At 41.8% G+C, this 20,676-nt stretch overlaps 1 protein-coding gene across 1 annotated transcript in view; it reads right to left on the bottom strand.

Annotated features, from left to right (window-relative positions):
* Positions 1 to 20,676, bottom strand: part of LOC109929362 (histone H4 transcription factor-like) — a 30,311-nt gene extending 9,635 nt beyond the window's left edge. Inside the window, exons 1-6 of the mRNA XM_048603334.1 lie at positions 20,571 to 20,676; positions 17,464 to 17,616; positions 8,830 to 8,907; positions 6,555 to 6,675; positions 2,315 to 2,453; positions 440 to 564 (exon numbers count right to left, since the gene is read on the bottom strand). Coding sequence (XP_048459291.1) covers positions 440 to 564; positions 2,315 to 2,453; positions 6,555 to 6,675; positions 8,830 to 8,907; positions 17,464 to 17,616; positions 20,571 to 20,640 — 686 coding nt within the window. The 5' untranslated portion in view covers positions 20,641 to 20,676. The remainder of the gene's footprint in view (positions 1 to 439; positions 565 to 2,314; positions 2,454 to 6,554; positions 6,676 to 8,829; positions 8,908 to 17,463; positions 17,617 to 20,570) is intronic.

The following is a 20,676-nucleotide window of genomic DNA, read 5'->3' as shown; positions in this document are numbered from 1 at the left end:
TGGAAGGTTCCAATCCCACTACATACTAGGTTCATATTATGTGTGGCGTCAGCATTTTACTGGACTCAATGCCAGGATTGTAACAGATGTAAAATTTATCTAGGATGTAGAAAGCAGAAGGGCAAGTTATGGAGGACCTATGTTTATGGGGGTTAAAGTTCGAAACCAGAGCTAAGAACCTTCACCAGAACGCTCAACCAAAGATTAAATCTAACTTTCTTCTTTCAGATGATATCTATCCACTGTGAATGTACACATGTACATACACATTGACTGCATTCTAGCAGTGACTCTTCTTGAATCATTGTTGATGCAGAAGGAAACAAAACATTTTAGTTCTGCACCCAAAGGTTAGATACAGATCACTGGAATGAATGGCATCAGCAATTGTTGGTTTAAGGCAACACCCTTTCGCCCTGGACAAATGATATTATCCTACCTGAATCGTGCATGTCCAGAAGGCCACTTCAGCTGGTGCATCTTACGTAGGTGCATTGTTAGTGTGTAGGCCCAAGAAAAACATTTGGCACAAATGTGGCACTTGTATCGAGGCTTTGTTTCTCCCTGAATAAGACAGAGACATCAGTGGCCTATTACGTTGTTAACTTGAAAATGTTTTGAAGAAGTACATTTTTTCCTTTACAAATTTAGGGCTATTATATAAACTCTTTAGTGGTCACTGTCCTCCTGAGAGCTATTCTTCTGTAACATGGTAGCCAGGCAATAGGGAAAAGCCATTCTGAAAAATCCATTTATTACTCAGTAGTTCAACAACATGTTTCTGAACTCACCAACACAAACTGTCCAGTTGCTCGTAAGTAGCAAAATCATAAGATGCTATAATTCTGTCCACGGGTTTGACATGATGCCAAGGAAAGTGCATACAAATCTCTATGACAGAAACTGACCGAGATTCAAATATAAAACAAAAACGGCCATACAGTCATAATACACAGGAGATTGACCTTTTACCTATTAAATCCATGCCAAATCCTGTAGCACAATCTATTCAGTCCCCTAGCTCTCCAAGTTTATTTCCATCAAGCATCCATCCTTTTAAAAATCAACTCCACTTTTATCCACCACTTTCATCAGCAGCCAGTTTCAGGTCTTTATCATTCATTGTGTAAAAAAAATCTGCAAGTTGCCTTGAAATAGCCTGCCCAAAACTTTAAATCCGTGTCCCTTAGTCTTTCAGTCTCTCGGTAGCCTGTGGCGATCTCTCGGCCCGGCATGACAATATCTCAATGTGCGCGCGGGTCCTAATCAGGCATGTTCCGGAAGCAGCAGGGCGAGGTCAGGGAGCTGGCAGCTTCAGCACCAGCAGCAATGATGGCATCGCGGCCCAATGTGGATACAGCGAAAGGTGAGGGAGGCTCCTGGTATCTACAGAGGCGGCATCGAGAACACGCAGACGAGGTCTCCCAGACAGCAAGGTAAGCAGAGGACGCATCAAAGACTGTTGAAATTCTAACTTTATTCCTTTTTTTTTCTAGTCTATACTAAGAACAACTTCAATGTTAACTACAACCTTGTTTCTCTATTTTTCTAAATATTCTTTGAAGGTAATGCTTAACATTTTTAACTTTGTTTCTTTTACTACTTTGTACCTAAGTTTTTTGTACCTCTCGCTCTTTCCACATTGGGCCGTGATGCCATCATTGCTGCTGGTGCTGCTGAAGCTGCCACCTCCCTTTGTACTTAAGATGGCATGTGCTGACATTATACACTTTTCATTGTACTCCTGTGCTTGAGTACACATGACAATAAAATCTAAATCAAATGTGAACAACATTACTTTGCCTACCTTATCTAAAACCTGTCATACTGTTGAACACTGCTATCAGATCTCCTTTTTCTCAATATGTCCTGTCACCTTCAAAGATCTGTGCAAATAAACCCCCAGGTTTTTCTATCCCCACCCTCTTTAAAACTGCGCCAATAAGTCCCTATTTCCTCTCCAATCCCTTCTGCCAAAATGCATCACTTCACAATTCTCTCTGTTAAGTTCCATCTGCCACTTGTCTGATAATATTGTTAGCATTTTCACGTGCTGTTGCAGTCGACTGGTTTCATTCTCACTGTTTGCCACATATTTAAGTTAGGCAAAATTAACAAATTTTGACTCTGTATTCCAGTTTCCAAGGGATAATGAAGAACCATAGATAGACTAAATAAAAGGAACAACTGAAAAGGGAAAGCTAAGAGGAAGGAAAGAGTTCCATGCCACTGACCCGAAGTTAGTTCAAAGTATGGTCTCTGAGGTAAAAGTATATGAAATCCTGCATAGACCAGTTGTCACTTGGACACCTACCTCATGTATTCTCCTGTAGTGCTGTTTCAGGGTTTGCACACTGCGGGCACTAAAGTTACAGCCATCTGAGCTGCAGCGGTATGTAGGTTCATCATTATGCGTTTCGATGTGCTTTCGCAGATCGTACAAATTCTTAAAACTGTAAGTGAGTGACAAAAAGAAACAACTTTTAAATAGGAAAACTTTAAGAAACGGCCACTGGGCTCGGCAAGCCTGTCTGGATGGCCGGTTCGCAATGAAAAGTAATGCCAAGTGCGTGTGTTCAGTTCTCGCACTGGCTGAGGTTACCATGAAGGACCTCCTTCTCAAACTCTCCTCTTGCCTTGAGTGTGGTGACCCTCAGGTTAAACCATCACCAATCATCTCTCTCTGTCATGAAAAAGCAGCCCTATGGTCCGGTAGGACAATGGTAACTTTATCCTTTTAACCTGGCCAACTCATCTTTGACCTCACCTATGAAATCACATGATCTGACACTTCAATCTGGAAACCTGAAAATCAGAGACTTTTATTTTCTGCTTGTTCATGGGATGTGATCCTCACTGGCAATGCCAGCACTTATGGCCAAACCATAATTGTACATCAGATGGTGGCAGTAAGCCATGCCATGCTATGCCATGTTGGTACACCCACAGTTCAGTTAGGTAGCATGTGGCATTTAGATAGCCCTGGTATTGTTGTATGGTGTCCATGAATTAATTCAAACTTACAAGAATGAAAAACAAACATAAAACAGGAGTATGCTAATTTCACAGAACACAAAGGAGATGAGATGAGAAATTTCAGAGGGTGCTGAACCCATGTAATTCTTTACTACAGAAGGCTGTGAAGGAGAAGTCACTGAAATATTTAAGAAAGAAATAGGTTTACAGATGGTAAAGGTGTCAAGGGGTTAGGGAGGCAGCTTGAGAATGGTGTTGGAACAGAGGATCAGCCATAACCATGTTGAATGGCAAAGTGGTCTCAATGAGCCAAAAGGCCTACTCTTGCTAAATAAAAACCAAAAGAACTGCAGATGTGGTAAATCAGAAACAAAAATAGAAATTGGTGAAACAGACCCTGTTCTGAGGAAGAGTCACTTAACCCGAAATGTTAACTTTGATTTCGTGCCACGGATGGTGCTAGACCTGCTGAGCTTTTCCAGCTACTTCCGTTTTTGTTTTTGGCCTACTCACTTCTATTTTCTATGTTTCTAAATTTTTTTATGTTAACATGTCAATTAAGATGAAAGGAGAATTCTTTTGGAAACTGTTGCTCTGCCTCAAAACAAACACAATGATTACCTCATCAAATAACGATTCTGATCCATTCCCACGGTTCTCTGATCTTAATGACTAAGTCACCGCTAAACTATCTTCTGTCAACCTGGTCCAGGGAATTGCTCACTATACGGATTCACATTAAGAAGATCAATGAAAACATGAAACAAAACTAAATGGAGCAGAGAACCAGTAATTTCTGTGGCTTTGGGCAACTCCATATTCTGTTAAACATCCGAATGCAGTGCAACAATTTAATTCCCTATGCCCTGATGTTACATTCTGATATCGTCTCAAACAAGTCACAGCTTGCTATACTGCACATGCTTCAACAATGCATATGTAAGCTGATCAAATTTAATAGACTAAAAATCTCTCTCAATTGTGCCAGGACTGCTACGTTGACCTGATTCTGAACAGCTCTAATCAGATGGAGGTACAAGACTGCTCCATGCCTGTTCTCACTACCCAGCAATGAGCAACTAGGCCAGGACAACTTTCAGTCAGTCAAAGTGATTTTCACGAAATACATAGCCCTGGTGCTTTTGAGTCAAAGAAATCAGACAGGTCTAAGGTTTTGCTTCTATCTGTGTTAGCCTGCCTGGTCTGAGACAAGGAAGTACTGGATACATAACCACTGTCTCAAGATCAAGGGAATGAGCAGTAGGAAAAACAGACACAAATTCAGCCTGGTGGCAGATAATTAAGCACGATTAAAAAGATTCATGCAGGGGGTCACAGGGCACAATTCTGGGACACAATACCACATTTAAAGATTTGGGAAAATGAATGGGAGGTTGGGGATGGCCAGTAACTTCGAAGGACAAAAGGGTCAAGGCTGAGTTTGCAAAACAGGTGATGAGGTGCAGTCTTTGAGAGTAGTAGTAGTTGAGGAGAGAGATTTTACAATGTCAGCTAAGATGAGGGTGCCAGGGACCAAAGTTTTTGTACTCAGCATTTGAGTGGGACTGGGTCAAAGGAACGGACAGCTGAATCTTTAGTCCAGCCCACTGCCCAGAAGTCTGAATGGCCAGCATGGTCTGAGGTTGCCACCCAGCTGAAGAGTCTCAGCCATCTGGAGGAATGCCCAGCACAGTAGGGAGAAAATCAATGCCTTCTCCACCAGCATCTTTTCTGCATTACCTTATACTCATTCTCTCTCTCCTACTGCACTCATCACCCACCAAGGATTTACCACTCTCACTAATGTATGCAACATCTTCTCCACCCACCTTTACTCACATCAACCTACAACATCATTAATCCTGCATACCATCTGCGAGGCCTACTTCATTGCTTGGGAAACCTCCCCACCTGCACCAACTGTAATAGCTATGCCATCCACTTGCATCTTTGTAATACCTGCCTCTCTCTCATTCCAGGAGCAAAACAGCCCATAACAGGTGAGAAAGAGTCAAGACAGGTGATCATTCAACTGCCCATCATTCAACTTCTTTATGAGCAGAGGATCCTTACTCTCTGAGTAAGCAACTCGTGGTGAGTTTGGCTGTTAACAAGATGCTGAAAAAGTAAGTTCGAGAGTCAGTTGGGAACTCACCACTGCCTAGTGAGATTCTCACTGCATCACTTCAGAAAAACGTACAAACTACAGCGAAATGATCCTGACGTTGAGTTGTGGAGGGGTGTTTTTCTAACTCGAGGTTTGCGACCAGTAGTGTTCCAAAAGGATCAGTGCCGGGACCTCTGTTGTTTGTAATATATATAAATGATTTGGATGAAAATGTAGCTAGTCTGATTAATAAGTCTGCAGATGACACGAAAATTGTAGCGTTATCAAAGGATACATCAGGATATAGATCAGTTGGAAAGTTGGGTGGAAAAATGGCTGATGGAGTTTAATCTGGACAAGTGAGAGTGATACATTTTGGGAGGTCAAATGCAACAGGAAAGTGTACAGTAAATGGCAGGATCCTGAGGAACACTGATATACAGAGGGATCTTGGAGTACAAGTCCATATCTCCTTGAAAGTGGCAACACAAGTGGATAAGGTAATAAAGAAGGCATAGGCATGATTGGCTTCATTAGTTAGGCATTGAGTTTAAAAGTCGGCAAGTTATGTTGCAGCTGTAAAAGACTTTAGTTAGGCTACATCTAGAGTACTGTGTGGAGTTCTGGTCACCATACCATAGGAAGGGCATGAGAGGGTGCAAAAGACATTTACCAGGATGTTACAAAAACAGAAATTATTGGAGAAACTCAGCCGGTCTGGTAGCATTTGTGGAGTGAAAGCAGATGTAGTGCTTCCAGTCCACTGACCATTCTTCAGAACTGGACTGTAACGTTATCTCTGCTTTCTCTCTACAGATGCTGCCAGACCTGCTGAGTTCCTTTAGCAATTTCTGTTTATGTTTTGAATTCCAGCATCTGCAGATCTTTGTTTACCAGGAAGTTGTCTGAACCAGACCGTATTAGCTATAAGGAGAGGTCAGACAAACGTGGATTGTTTTTGCTACAGCATCGGGGGCTGAGGGGCAATCTGATAGAATTATATAAAATTATGAGACATGGATAAGTTGGAGTCTTTATCCCAGGGGCAAATGCCAAATACTGGGAGGCATAGGTTTAAGGTGAGATAGGAAAAGTTTAAAAGAGACCTGTGAGTCAAGTTTTGTTTTACACAGAGGGTGGCAGGTGCCTGGAACACACTGCCAGGGGAGATAGTAGAAGCAGATACAGTAGCAATGTTTAACAAGCGTTTAGACAGACACATGAACAGGCAGGGAATAGATGGACACAGGCCATATGCAGGCATATGGGCTTAGTTTAGAATGGCATCACGGTTGGCACAGACATGGTCGGCCAAACAGCTTGTTCCTATGCTGTTCTACGGGCCTTGATGAACATCTTGCCCAATTCAACTCTATATCTCGCCATAGCTCGTGTCGCTCATGTTTGCCAAGATTACTGGATCAGCAATGTACAGTGTAGTAGCAACTTGACTAACAACTACAACACTTACGTGTTCTCACAGAAGTCACACGCATATGGCCTCTCGTCACAGTGGCGGAATTTGATATGTGTCCTTAATGAGGAGAAAGTAGTGCAGGTCATGTCGCAGAGTGGGCACTTAAACTGGTTCACTGACAACAGAAGCACAAATTAATCTGTTAAAAAATTTGTTGTTCCTAGATATAAATTGTTTTGGGAAAAAAATTTATTCTGCCCCTCTTCTCTATACTTGTTTTCCCTCTTAAATTTACCCTCTCTCCATCCGTCCTATGACTTGGAAGAGTCTAGATTCTAATCCATTTCTAAATATGAGATGATGCACCTGGAATTCTGTAGAGGTGGGTGGAATAGTACAAGTTAAAGATGGCAGGAGGAAACCCACTATTCTGCGGTGCAAGCTCCACCTGCTTTAAGAATACGCTCTGTTCCTAATAAACAGGTCGTTTTTTGAGTTCACTGAAGAAATCTGGTAGATGTATATTTTACAGTCTGGCAGACAAGGACAACATTTTGCAATTAAAACATGTCCTGTGCCCCTCACACCATTGAAGGATAGAATTCAATAACCATATCATTGGCCCTTGCAACCATTAGACCCTTAGAAAGCTGCATTTGTGCACTGAGTAAAGTTCTTTTACAAATGCATCAATTCCAAATTTAATTACAGCTCCAAATAATAATTAGTTCAAAACTTTAAACAATTACAGTGCACCTCATGGTCAACAGAGGTGCCAGTGTCTCTGTACTAACAGCACTGAGCGAGCAATGGCATACGGTAAGCAAAAGCAGAGGGAGCCTACTATTCTCTGATATCAAAAACCAAAACTTACAAGGTAATGGTCTGGACAACACTCCATTACAGTAAGGAGGGAGTGTCACACAGCGTGTGGTGCTGTCCTTCGGACTAGATTACCTTTGCCCTTCAAAAGAGGATACAAAATGCCATGGCATTACGCAGAGAAGTGCTTGAGCATGTTCTCCCCAAAGTCGTCGCCAATATTTATCCCTCACCTAACATCAGTAAAAACAGATGATCTGCTCATAATGACTTTTTTTGAGAGACCTTGCTCTGGACAAAATAACTGCTGCATTTTCTACCTGGTTGCAAAGCATCCGAAAGGTATGAAGACGGTATGTAATTGCAAGTCTTTCTTTTGCTTTGGCAGCTCTGAATTCTGCACAGCAGAAGAAGTTTTCAGTCAATCTGGTCCATGGGAAATAACTGGCATGGGGCACTACTCAGAGAGCATCATGAGTGAAGAGCTAAATTGGAAAGCAGGACTCCAAGGGTTATTCTCTATGGATTATTACTTGAGTCACAAATAAATTGACATGGAGATAAGCAGATCAATGAGGTGCACACACAGCTGAACAAGTGATGTGTGAAAGATGAATCTGATTTCACAGTACATTGGAAATGGGACAGGACGGAATGGATTCACCTGAATAAGGCTAGTACACTGATCCTGGCTAAGAGAAAGGACTAAGACTTTAAATTAGAAGTAATAACTCTAAAACACATGAAGAAAAAGACAACAGAATTTTAAAAAAATGTGCTTTAAGCAACACAAGAAAAAATAAAAGTGTAAACTAATTTGAATTTGTCCTGCTTTGCGGGCAGAAGACATACCTGAGCAACTGTACCACATTGCCTAACAGATGCCAGTGCTGTTGTTGTAGTGGAATAATTTGTTCCAGCACTCTAGACACTACTCCCTTTCTAACTTTGTCCCAGTGTTTGTCTGTGCTCAATATCACATCGTTATTATTTTTCTCAGGGTTAGCAAGTGTTGGGATTACATATCAATGTTAAGAAAAGTATAAAGGGAGTTAGAGGAGACGGAATTATTTGGACACTTTTCTGGATTGAATGAGATCATGTGATTTCCTGGAATTGTGTTCAGCAGTCTGTGAGCTGCCATTCAACTGCTAATGATGGAAGTCAAAAGTTTAATTTGCACTGTTTTTCTGGAAATCAAATGACTTTGCAGTAGCAGTGCATGTGTACACGTGGGATTAAGGGGATATAGTTTTAGTTCTGGATCACAGCTATGTATTAATCAGTAGTTGCCACTTGCTTTAAGGATAATTCTGTTCCTAGTAAACAGATTGTTTTTTGAGTTCATTGAAGAAATCTGGTAGATGTTTATTTTACAGTCTGGCAGACAAGGACAACATTTTGCAATTAAAACATGACCTGTGCCCCTCACACCACTGAAGGATAGAATTCAATAACCATATCATTGGCCCTTGCAACCTTTAGCAAATGCACTGATGCATCCTACCGTGATTTCGTACATGGTCCCTTAGCAGCCTCTCATTGGCGAACTGCTTGTCACAGTGCTGACAGGGAAAGGTCTTCTCTAAAATTAAACAAATGTTAATTATAATTAAATATGTTCTGTAAACCAGTGTAGAGTTCAGAGATCAGTTCAAATTTTTAGTACTTTTGTGAGTGGCTGTCTCTTCATCCAAATGGAAATAATATACCATATCAGCAAACTGCACTTTTGTTTAATTTCACTTTCTTACACATACCAGCAATCTTTAGACAGTCCCCTTGCAATACAATAAAAAAAATTAAGACTGGGTATTGGCTGGGACGCAAGAGATGTGGGGAGATGGAAGTAAAGTGAAACTACAGCAAAAGATTTGTTGTCCAGTTTAACACAAGAATGATATTCATTAGCTGGGAGCTAGAAAAGAAATTTGAACATAGATTCACAGATCATTCATACTATTGAACCGTGCTCCACTCAATCACAGCCCTACTCCAACAGTGTGAAAGGTAAGAGCAACCTAACAGCAAGTTTACCATTCTTGAGCCAGACCAGAAGCAACTGGTCATGGAAACAGGAGGTGTGAGCAGTTGCGTTAAACAGACAATTTTTCCAAGTAGAGATAACAAGGTGCAGAGCTGGATGAACACAGCAGGCCAAGCAGCATCAGAGGAGCAGGAAAGCTGATGTTTCGGGTCTGGACCCTTCTTCAGAAATGGGGGAGGGGAAGAGGATTCTGAAATAAATAGAGAGAGAGGGGGAGGTGGATGGAAGATGGATAAAGGAGCAGATAGGTGGAGAGGAGACAGACAGGTCAAAGAGGCAGGGGTGCAGCCCTGAATTTTTCCAAGTATTTCAGTTCTCTACAGTCTAGTGAAGCAAAAGAAGGGCCTGAACACACTGAGCGGTGTACTTTGAGGTAGTTGAAGCTCATCAACCAGATGTCCCCTTTTAATTAATGGGTCCATGTGGATAACAGACATCCAGTGATGACATGATCTGTGATGCCATGACTGGATAATTTTCAACACTCACTAACCAAACGCACAAAGATAGGCAACAGACAGCATCATTGATATCGCAGGAGTTGTACATCAACATTCATTGCAATGATCTCTGCAGTGAGATTTATGTTGAGCTGTGGCTGCAATCTTTAAAAGAAGATCAAGGCATTGAAAACTATTTTCTCATTAAATTTAGTCATGGGATAAGGTCAACCCAGACTAGGCTAGCATTACCTAGTCCATCCCTAATTGCCCGAAAGATGGTGGTGGTGGTGAGCTGCCTTCTTGAACCACTGCGGTCCATATTGCGTGGGTATGCACACAATACTTTAGGAAAACAATTCCAAGGTTTGATCCAGTAACATTGGAAAAACAAGTGATATAGCTCCAAGTCAGGCAGAGGTATGGCTTGGAGGGCAGCTTGTGTTCTGTCGGCTGTGCAGTCTGCGTTCTTCTGGATGGTAGAGTCACAGATTCAAAAAGTGCTGATGCTGTCAAAGAACCCTTGACAAATTACTACAATGTATCCTAATATGATACATACTGCTATCACTGTGCATTATTGACAGGTATAGGCACTGAGATTAGGTGCAGATCAATTCGATAGCTCTATCCTGTATGCTGATTTTTTTACTGCTGTTGGAACTGCATTCATCTAAGTAAATGAAGGATATTCCACCAAATTCCTGACTTACATGGTCCCTCCGTAGCTCAATACGCCGCAACTGGAGTACTGCATGCACAGAATAGGAAGGATGTAACTGCACTACAGAGGGTGTAGAGGAGATTTACCAGGATGCTGTCTGGGTTAGAAGGTCTGAACAATGAGGAAAGAGGAATTGGCTAGGTTTGTTTTTCTTAGAGCAACAAAGGTTAAGAAAGGATCTAATAGAGGTGTATACAATTGAGGGACACAAGTAGGATGGAAGGCACTTTTTCCATTAGCTGAGATGTCAATAACGTGGGGACATAGATTAAAGGTATGAGATAGAATGCTAACAGCAGAGTTGACATGAACGATTTTCACCCAGCGCATGGATGGGAGTCTGGAACTCATTGTTTGGGGGATGGTTGAGTCAGAAAAATCTTGTAAGAATTAAACACTATTTAGGTATTCACTTGCTTTGCCAAAGTCTCCACAGCTATGGGCCAAGAGCTGCAAAAGTGAATTAGTGTAGGGACAGATATGATGGGTCAAATAATCTACTCCTGTGGTGTAACCATCTAAGAGACTCATGCCTTTTGGATGCTGGACAGGGAGAGTTACATGCTTTAGAATTATCAGCCTCTGATGTGCACTTATAATGACTGTATTTATATGGCTGGTCCACTTAAGAGTTCAGTTTCTGTTCATTGGTAACCCTTCCGGGGTAATAAGGGATTCAGCAATGGTGAAGCCCTTGAATGTCAAGAGACATTTGCTCTCCCATTGGAGATTGTTGTCATATGACATAAAAAGCAATAATGACAGTAACAGGCATTAAATTAATAAATATGTGATTCAAATTCAGCCCTAACGAAAGAAACAAATATGGGAGAACCGTTCAGCATAATCAATGTTTACAAATCAAAAGTCAGAATAACTTGGAAAATTTATTTGGTGCAAAACCAGAACAGCTTGGGAGCAGGAGACTGTATTTTAAAAGTTTAGATATACTTTGATGAAGTTGTGTACGTATTGCAGTTTCCTATGGAACAGACTGCCTTGTGGTGCTGTAAATGTGTATTCCAGTATTTAATGTTAATGTATTCTTGATGAAACAGGTTTTGGAGTGCAGGAGTGAGAAGAATTTCGACAATAAGGAGTAGGAACTATAAAATTTTCAGGACTTGAAATTTCAGCAATTTGCCAACAACAAAAAATTAAGGCACCTGCCCACAGGCTGATAGAGTAAGAGGAAATAGACTGGGGATGAGTTTCAAGAGAACCACAAACGCCTGCATAGACTAGTTAGACTGAATTCCCATTTCTGCACAATGCCATAGATATATGGCTGGGAAGGCATTGCTTTTGTGGCTAGGAGTCAACATTATGGTTAACAGGGAAGTACAGAGTCAAAGGTTTCTGAAAGTATTAAATGATAACATAGTTGGATTGAATGACAATGATATTTTTAAGATCCTTGCCTAAAGATCCAAGTCCTGATTTTGGAAAGACATGGTCATTTTTCACATCAGCATCAATGCTTATCATCAGAGCATATTTAATTTGCAAACCTGAATTAATTACAATGGTTATGGAACATCACCTTTATCACTTCAACTGCCACTGCCCAGACTGGCACACAAATGTCTAGACTGGTATAGTACAAGGAAGTGCTATATTTTTGCAAATGCTATCTATTAATGAGACATAAAATAAATGCCTATTGGCCTCTCAGGTGGACATGAAAGATCACAACACACTTTTTTGAAGGAGAGCGGGAGTTACCCTAATAAAACAGAAGTTGTTGGAGAAGCTCAACAGGTTTGGCGGTATCTGTGGAGAGAAAGCAGTCGACATTTTGGGTCCTGTGACCCTGCTGAGTTTCTCCAACAATTTCTATTTTTGTTTCAGATGTCCAGCATCCATAGTTCTTTGTTTTTGGTTTAGTGTTTAACTCACTGCAACATCTCTTCCAGGTATGCCCACCTTGAAGAAGTTCTGTTCCTCTCTCCGACAGGATTTTGATCTGGTGATTTGCCCCACACAGCTTCCAAGCTCACAATCCCCCAAGCCCATACAGCCTGCTTCTACCTTCTTCCTAAAATCCACACAGGCTTCCATGTCCCTTACCCAACCCCACACCCAGGCCTTCTCATTACATGGGCTGTTTTCATCGCAGCCATGCCATTTTCATCCACTAATGATCTGCATTAGCAGCTCTTCTTTCTTTCTGGCTCACAATTATCCATTCTTTTGACTGTTTGCTGTTCTATCTCTCTGGACTCTATCTCCACCTATCGTTTACTCTGCCCCTTCCCCACCCCTCCCCTTTTTAGCATATATACCACCTTTTACTAGCTACAATCAGTTCTCAAAAAGGGTCACTGGACCCGAAACATTGACTCTGCTTTCTCTCCATTGATGCTGCCAGACCTGCTGAGTTTCTTCAGCAATTTCTGTTTATGTTTTAGATTTCCAGCTTCCAGAGTTCTTTGCTTTTCTTTTTGGCTAGGGAGTTATCACAATTAGCACTAGCCAATATTTATTCCTCAATCAATATTATAGCACCGAATACAAAATTACTTAATTGGCTATAAAAGTGTTTCAGAACATCTTCATTTTGGGGAAGATGCTATATGAATGCAAGTCTTTCTTTCTGTTATACATGTGATTATAATGTAGGAAATGCAATATGGGTACAGAGAGATCTTACACCCAGCAATGAGATAACAACCTGATTTTTGTTTTAGTTTACAGACCGAAGTGAGAATTTCCTGCTCTTCTTTGAATCAGTGCTGTGCAATCTTTTACCTTCACTCATTACAATGGGGGCAACACTTACAGTCATAGAGATCATAGAGATATACAGCTCGTCCATGCCGACCAGATATCCTAAGTAATTACAGTCCTATTTGACAGATTTTGGCCCATAAACCCTTCCTATTCATATACCCATCCAGATGCCTTTTAAATGTTGAAATTGTACCAGCCTCCACCACTTCCTCTGGCAGCTCGTTCCACACACGCACCATCCTCTGCTGAAAAAGTTGCCCCTTAGGTTCCTCTTAAATCTTTCCCCTCTCACCTTAAATCTATGCCCTCCAGTTTTGGACTCCCCCACCTCAGGGAAAAGACCTTGTCTATTTACTCTATCCACGCCTCTCATGATTTTATAAACCTCTATAAGGTCACCACTCAGCCTCTGACGCTCCAAGAAAATAGCCCCAGTCTATTCAGCCTCTCCTTATAGCTCAAATCCTTCGATTCTGGCAACATCTTTGTGAATCTTTTCTGAACCCTTTCAAGTTTCACAACATCCTTCCTACAGTAGGGAGACCAGAATTGCAAGCAGTATTCCAATAGTGGCCTAACCAATGCCCTGTACAGCCGCAACATGACCTCCCAACTCCTTACTCAACATAGATCAATAATGATCTATATTGAGTATAAAGAATAAATAAATATACTCAAAAGTTCTATAAAAGCAAGCATACCAAACACCACCTTCATGATCCTATCTACCTGTGACTCCACTTTCAAGGAACTTTGAACTTGCACTCCAAGGTCTCTTTGTGCAGGAACACTCCCCAGGACCTTAGCATTAAATGTATAAGTTCTACCCTGATTTGTCTTTCTAAAATGCAGCACCTCACATTTATCTAAACTAACTCCATGTACCACTCCTCGGCCTATTGGCCCATCTGATCAAGATCCCGTTGTACTTAAAGGTAACATTCTTCACTGTCCTCTACACCTCCAATTGTCATCCGCAAACTTACTAACCATACCTCACATCCAAATTGTTTATATAAATGATGAAAAGCAGTGGACCCAGCGCTGGTCCTTGTGGCACACCGCTGGTCACAGGCCTCCAGTCTGAAAAGCAACCCTTCACCACCACCCTCTGTTTTCTACCTTCAGTTCTGTATGCAAATAGCTTGCTCACCCTCTATTCCGTGTGATCTAACCTTGCTGACGAGTCTACCATGAGGAACCTTGTCGAAAGAGTTGCTGAAATCCATACAGATCACGTCCACTGCTGTGCCCTGATCAATCCTCTTTGTTACTTCTTCTAAAAACCCAATCAAGCTAGTGGGATACGATTTCCCATGCACAAAGCCATGTTGACTATCCCCAATCAGTCCTTGCCTTTCCAAATAAATGTAAATCTTGTCCCTAAGAATCTCCTCCAACAACTTGCCCACCACTCATGTCAGGCTCACCGTTCTATAGTTCCCTGGTTTTTCCTATGGCCTTTCTTAAATAGTGGCACCACATTAGCCAGCCTCCAGTCTTCCGGCACTTCACCTGCGGCTATCAATGATACAAATATCTCAACAACAGGCTCAGCAATCACTTCCCTAGCTTCGCGCAGAGTTCTAGGGTACACATGAGCTCCTGGGGATTTATCCACCTTTATGCATTTTAAGGAGTCCAGCACCACCTCTTCTGTAATGTGGACATTTTTCAAGATGTCGCTATTTATTTCCCCACATTCTCTATCTTCCATATCCTTCTCCACAGTGCTGATGCAAAATACTCAATTAAAACCTCCCCATCTCCTGCAGTTCCACACATAAGCGGCCTTGCTGATCTTTATAGGGCCCTATTCTCTCCCATGTTACCCTTTTGTCCTTAATGCATTTGTAGAATCTCTTCGGATTCCCTTTAACCCTATTTGCCAAAGCTATCTCATGTCCCCTTTTTGCCCTCCTGATTTTCCTCTTAATATACGCCTCCTGCCTTTATACTTGTCTAAGGATTCACTCAATCTCTGCTGTTTATACCAGAAATATGTTTCCTTCTTGTTCTTTACCAAAACCTCAATTTCCTAGTCATCTAGCATTCCCTACACCTACCGGCCTTGCCCTTCACCCTAACGGGAACATATTTTCTCTGGACTCTTGTTATCTCATTTTTGAAGGCCTTCCCTTTACCGGCGAACATCTGCCCCAGATCAACTTTTGAAAGTTCTTGCCTAATCTGTCAAAATTGGCCTTCCTCCAATTTAGAACGTGAACATTTAGATCTGGTCTATCCTTCTCCTTCACTTTTAAAACGAATAGAATTATGGTCACTGGCCCCAAAGTGTTCCCCCATGACACTTCAGTCACCTGCCCTGACTTATTTCCTAAGAGGAGGTCAAGTTTTGCACCTTCTCTCATAGATACATCCACATACTGAATCAAAAAGGTCCTTGTACACACATAACAAATTCTTCTTCATCCAAGCCCTTAAAACTATGCCAGTCCCAGTCTATGTTTAGAAAGTTAAAACCCTCTAATATAACCACCCTATTATTCTTACAAATAACTGAGATCTCCTTACAACTTTGTTTCTCAATTTCCCGCTGACAATTGGGGATTCTACGGTACAATCCCAATAAGGTGATCATCCCTTTCTTATTTTTCAGTTCCACCCAAATAACTTCCCTGGATGTATTCCTAGGAATGTCCTCCCTAAGTACAGCCATAATGTTATCCCTAATCAAAAGCACCACTCCCCTTCCTCTCTTGTCCCCCTTTCTATCCTTCCTATAGCATCTATACCCTGGAATATTAAGCCACGTCTTTGTAATTGCTATGATATCCCAGTCCCATGTCCCCATTCATGCCCTGAGTTCATCTGCCTTACCTGTTAGGCCTCTTGCATTGAAATAAATGCAGTTTAATTTATCAGTTCTACCCCTCATTCTCTGCTTTGTTCCTGCCTGTCCTGACTGTTTGACTCACTCCTTTTCAGTCTAAATTCCCGCCACCTTTCAATATTTTCCCCTCAGAATCTCGTCCTTCTCTCTTCCTATGTCATTAGTTCCAGTATGTACAATGACCTCCTGCTGGTCCCTCTCCCCCTTTGAGAATATTCTGCACCCTCTGCAAGATATCCTTGATCCTCACACCAGGCAGGCAACACACCATTCAGATGTCCCACTGTCGGCTGCAGAAACATCTGTCTGTGCCTCTGACTACAGAGTCCCCTATCACAATCAATTGTTTGGAATCTGGCGTACCCCTCATTACATTAGATCCAGTCTCAGTACCAGAAGACTGGCTGTCAGTGCTACATTCCCCTAAGAGTCCATCAGGCCCTACATTTTCCAAAACAGCACACTTGTTTGAGATGGGGATAGCCACAGGAGACTCCTGCACTACCTGCCTACCTTGTCTACCTTTCCTGGAGGTCACCCATCTACTTAACTGTATCTGTGGTTTATCTCCCTTCCTGCAACTGCCATCCATCACACCCCTAGCTCCTGTAAATTCTTCATTGCCTCTAGCTGCCACTCCAATCAATCCATGCGATCCGATAGGATTCACAACCAAACACACTTCCTGTAGACATAATCACCAGTAACATGGAAACTCTCCCTAATCTCACACATCCGACAGGAAGAGCACATCACTCTAGTAAAGGCCATCTTTGCACTTTAATAATCTACAGACTATGGAAGAAGAAGAATCCCTACAGAGTAGAAACAGGCCCTTCGGCCCAACAAGTCCACACCAACACTCAGAGCATCCCACCCAGACCCATCCCCCTATAACCCACCTAATCTACACATCTCTGAACACTATGGGCAATTTATCTTGGCCAATCCACCTAGCCTGCACATCTTTGGGCTGTGGGAGGAAACCGGAACATGTGGAGGAAACCCACACAGACACGGGGAGAATATGCAAACTCCACACAGACAGTCACCCTAGGGCGGAATTTAAAGTACTGATGGCAGAGAGATATTCAACCACAGAAACATTCTCCGCTAGTTCCCATTCTCAATACATTCCACAGTTACACATGCAAACTAAATAATAACCAGAAAGTTTAGTACAACTTCCTAAACCAAAACCCTAAGGGTCTCAACCCGAAATGTCAAGTTTCCTGCTCTTCTGATGCTGCCTGGTCTGCTGTGCTCCTCCAGCTCCACACTGTGTTACCCCTAAAGTTAATATGTTTTAACAATTTAATTGTTCAGTTGTAACAACCACATACGTTCATTCGAGGTCTGCCGGCGAACATGATCATAGAACTTGGTGTTGTTGGAAAACATTCCTCCACAGTTGGGGCAGGAGACAACCTTCTCCTGTGTGTGACTCCTCAGGTGCTCACGAAGTTTAAATCTGATTTTAAATGTAGCGCCACAACCTGAAGCATGAATAAAATGCAAAAAAAAAATGTTTAGAGAAATCTGTAATTAATTCTTGGGGCAGGAAACAGAATGGAAACATACATATTTTTCAAATGTCTTACAGCACGGTTTTGTGGTGGTGGTGAGGTTTTGCACTCAGCCCTTTGTGTCTGTGCCAGTCATTCGATGACCATTTCATTGGAATTAAAATGACACAGTGAAGGGATACATTGGGAGAAGGAAAGCAAAAACATTTCCCATGAATCAAGTTGCAAACCGCTATCCATAAGATCATAAGATATGAGCACAGAAGAAGGCCATTTGTCCTATTGAGTCTGCTCCACCATTTGATCCATGCCTGACATGTTTCTCAACCCCATTCTCCTGCCTTCTTTCTGTAACTCTTGATCTCCTAACCAATTAAGAACCTATCTATTTGTCTTAAATATACTCAATGTCTTGGCCTCCACAGCCCTCTGTGGCAATAAATTCCACAGATTAATTACCCTCTGGCTGAAAATATACCTCCTCATCTCAGTTCTAAAGGGTCTTCTATTCACTATGAGGCTGTGGCCTCAGGTCCTAGTCTCTCCTACTAATGGCTACATCTTCTCCACATCCATTCTATCCAGGCCTCTCAGTCTTTTGTACGTTTCAATCAGATCCCCCCTCATTCTTCTGAGTGCCATCGAGTACAGACCCAGAGACCTCAGCCGCTGCTCCTTTGTCAAGCCTTTCATGTCCGGGATCATTTTTGTAAACCTCCTCTGGACCCTCTCCAGCACATCCTTCCTTTGATACAGGGCAAAAAGCTATTTCCAACATTCCAAATGTGGTCTGGTCAGAGCCATATACAGCCTCCGCAGTATATTTCTGCTCTTGTATTCTAACCCTCTTGAAATGAATGCTAACATTGCATTTGATTTCCTAACCACCAACTGAACCTGCATCTTAATCTTAAGAGAATCTGAACCAGGATTCCTAAATCCCTTTGTGCTTCAGATTTCCGAAACCTTTCCCTGTTAATAAAACAGACTACGTCTCTATACTTCCAACCTCACAAAGTCCCACATTATATTGTATCTGCCACTTCTTTGCCCACTCACCTAGCATGTCCAAGAACTTCCGCTGACTCCCTGCTTTCTCAATACTAGCTGCCCCTCCACCTATCTTTGTGTCATTTGCAAAGTTAGCAACAACGCCCTCAGTTCCTTCATCCAGATCGTTACTACATGATGTGAATAGTTGTAGTACCAACACTGGCCCCTGCCGAACTCCACTAATCACTGGTTGCCATCCTGAAAAAGACCCCTTTATCCTTATTCTTTGCCTTCTGCCGGTAAGCCAGTCCTCTGTCCATGCACTTAACATCATGGGTTCTTATCTTATTTAGCAGCCTCCTGTGCAGGACTATGTCAAAGGCCTTCTGGAAATCCCAATAGATCACATCTACTGGCTCTTCTTTGTCTAACTAGCTCATTACCTCCAAAGAATTCTAACGGATTTGTTAGGTATGACATCCCCTTGATGAAGCTGTGTTGACTCTGCCCTATTTTACCACGCACTTCCAAGCACTCGGCAATCTCATCCTTAATAATGGACTCAAAAATGTTACCAATGACCGAGGTCAGGCTAATTGGCCTAAAGTTTCTGGCTTCTGCATCCCTCTCTTCTTAAACAGGGATATTATATTAAATATTTTCCAGTCCTCTGGGACCTAACTGACTGTAATGATTCCTGAAAGATCACCCTCTACAATCTCCTCAGCTCTCTCCTTCAGAGGTGTAGTCCATCTCGTTCAGGTAATTATTCTGCCTTCAGACCTTTCAACTTCCGTAGCACTTTCTCCTTAGTGATGGTCACTACAGTCACCTCTGCCCCCTGACTTTCTTGAAGTTCTGGTATGCTGCTAGTGTCTTATACTGTGAAAACTGAGGCATGAGGCAGATCCATTAACAAATCTTCTTCCTGGTGTCAGTTTGGTCTATTAGTTGCAGTCTTGCCTCAAAAGGTCGAACTGCATGAGCTCCTAATATAAGCTGACACTTCAGCTTTGTAACAAAGGAATGCTACATTGGTGTTGTATATATGCACTTTTTCTTTAAATTTATAAACATCACCTAGGATTGAGAGAAAGAAAGAAACGTTTGTTTCAAACTTTCACACCCCAAAGCACTTTACAACTCACAATGTACTTCTGAAGTACAGACACTTTTGTTGGAAATGTGGCAGGCGATTGGTGCACAACAAGATCACAGAAACAGCACCAAAATAAATGACCAGGTTTGTTTTAGGAGTCCACTGTATGATAAATATTGGAGGGATACCAAGAAGATTTCTCGGCTTTTTTTGAGAATGAGTCTTCTGTGACCTTTCACTACTTGTTACTTAAGTGAGCTATTTAAAACAACAACAACTGCAATCCTTTCATCTCAAGTGCTACAACCAGGTTCATGGAGGCAGAGGGAGGAAATTATGGCACATATGATTTGTCTGCCACAGAACACTGCTTTGGGAATGTGGTCTGAGAGGTTCAGAGGCATTCCACAGTGTGGGGGGAAACCATCATTCCACAGTGGCTGTAATGTGTTCGTCTCTAGATAAGAGGTGCATCAGAAATGAACTGGGAAATAACCTCAGCCAGGATGCAAGCAAGTTGCTTCCAACAAGATTAAAAATAAAAGTAATAAAGTACTGAGAATGCTAGAAATAAAAAATAAAAGCAGAATGCAGTGTAGGTTTGGCACCATCTCATTAAACCTTTTCTCTTTCCATTGCCAGGCCTGCTGATTATCACCAATATTTTCTATTTTCATTAAAAATAAAGAATCTGTAATTTCTACCTTTTATGTTTAAAAAAGATTTAGACAAACATGGTTTCAATCATAAATGAATAAAATTAAGCTTAGGAGGACGTTTGAGTCCAGAATTAAAATGCCAACTTTCTTCAATATCTGCATCAGTCAGTTACCTTTCCAGCAGCATGAAATGGTTTCATTTTTGTTAGGAAGGCTTTCTTTATCTGTGCACTGTCCATGCATGTCCACATGCCGGTAAAACCATTCCGGATTGTCAAA

This window comes from Rhincodon typus, chromosome 11 (genome assembly GCF_021869965.1).
Source record: "Rhincodon typus isolate 14 chromosome 11, sRhiTyp1.1, whole genome shotgun sequence".
In the NCBI taxonomy this organism is placed as follows: domain Eukaryota; kingdom Metazoa; phylum Chordata; class Chondrichthyes; order Orectolobiformes; family Rhincodontidae; genus Rhincodon; species Rhincodon typus.
Note: the sequence above shows the minus strand (reverse complement) of the source record. Positions and strands in the feature narration are given on the sequence as shown.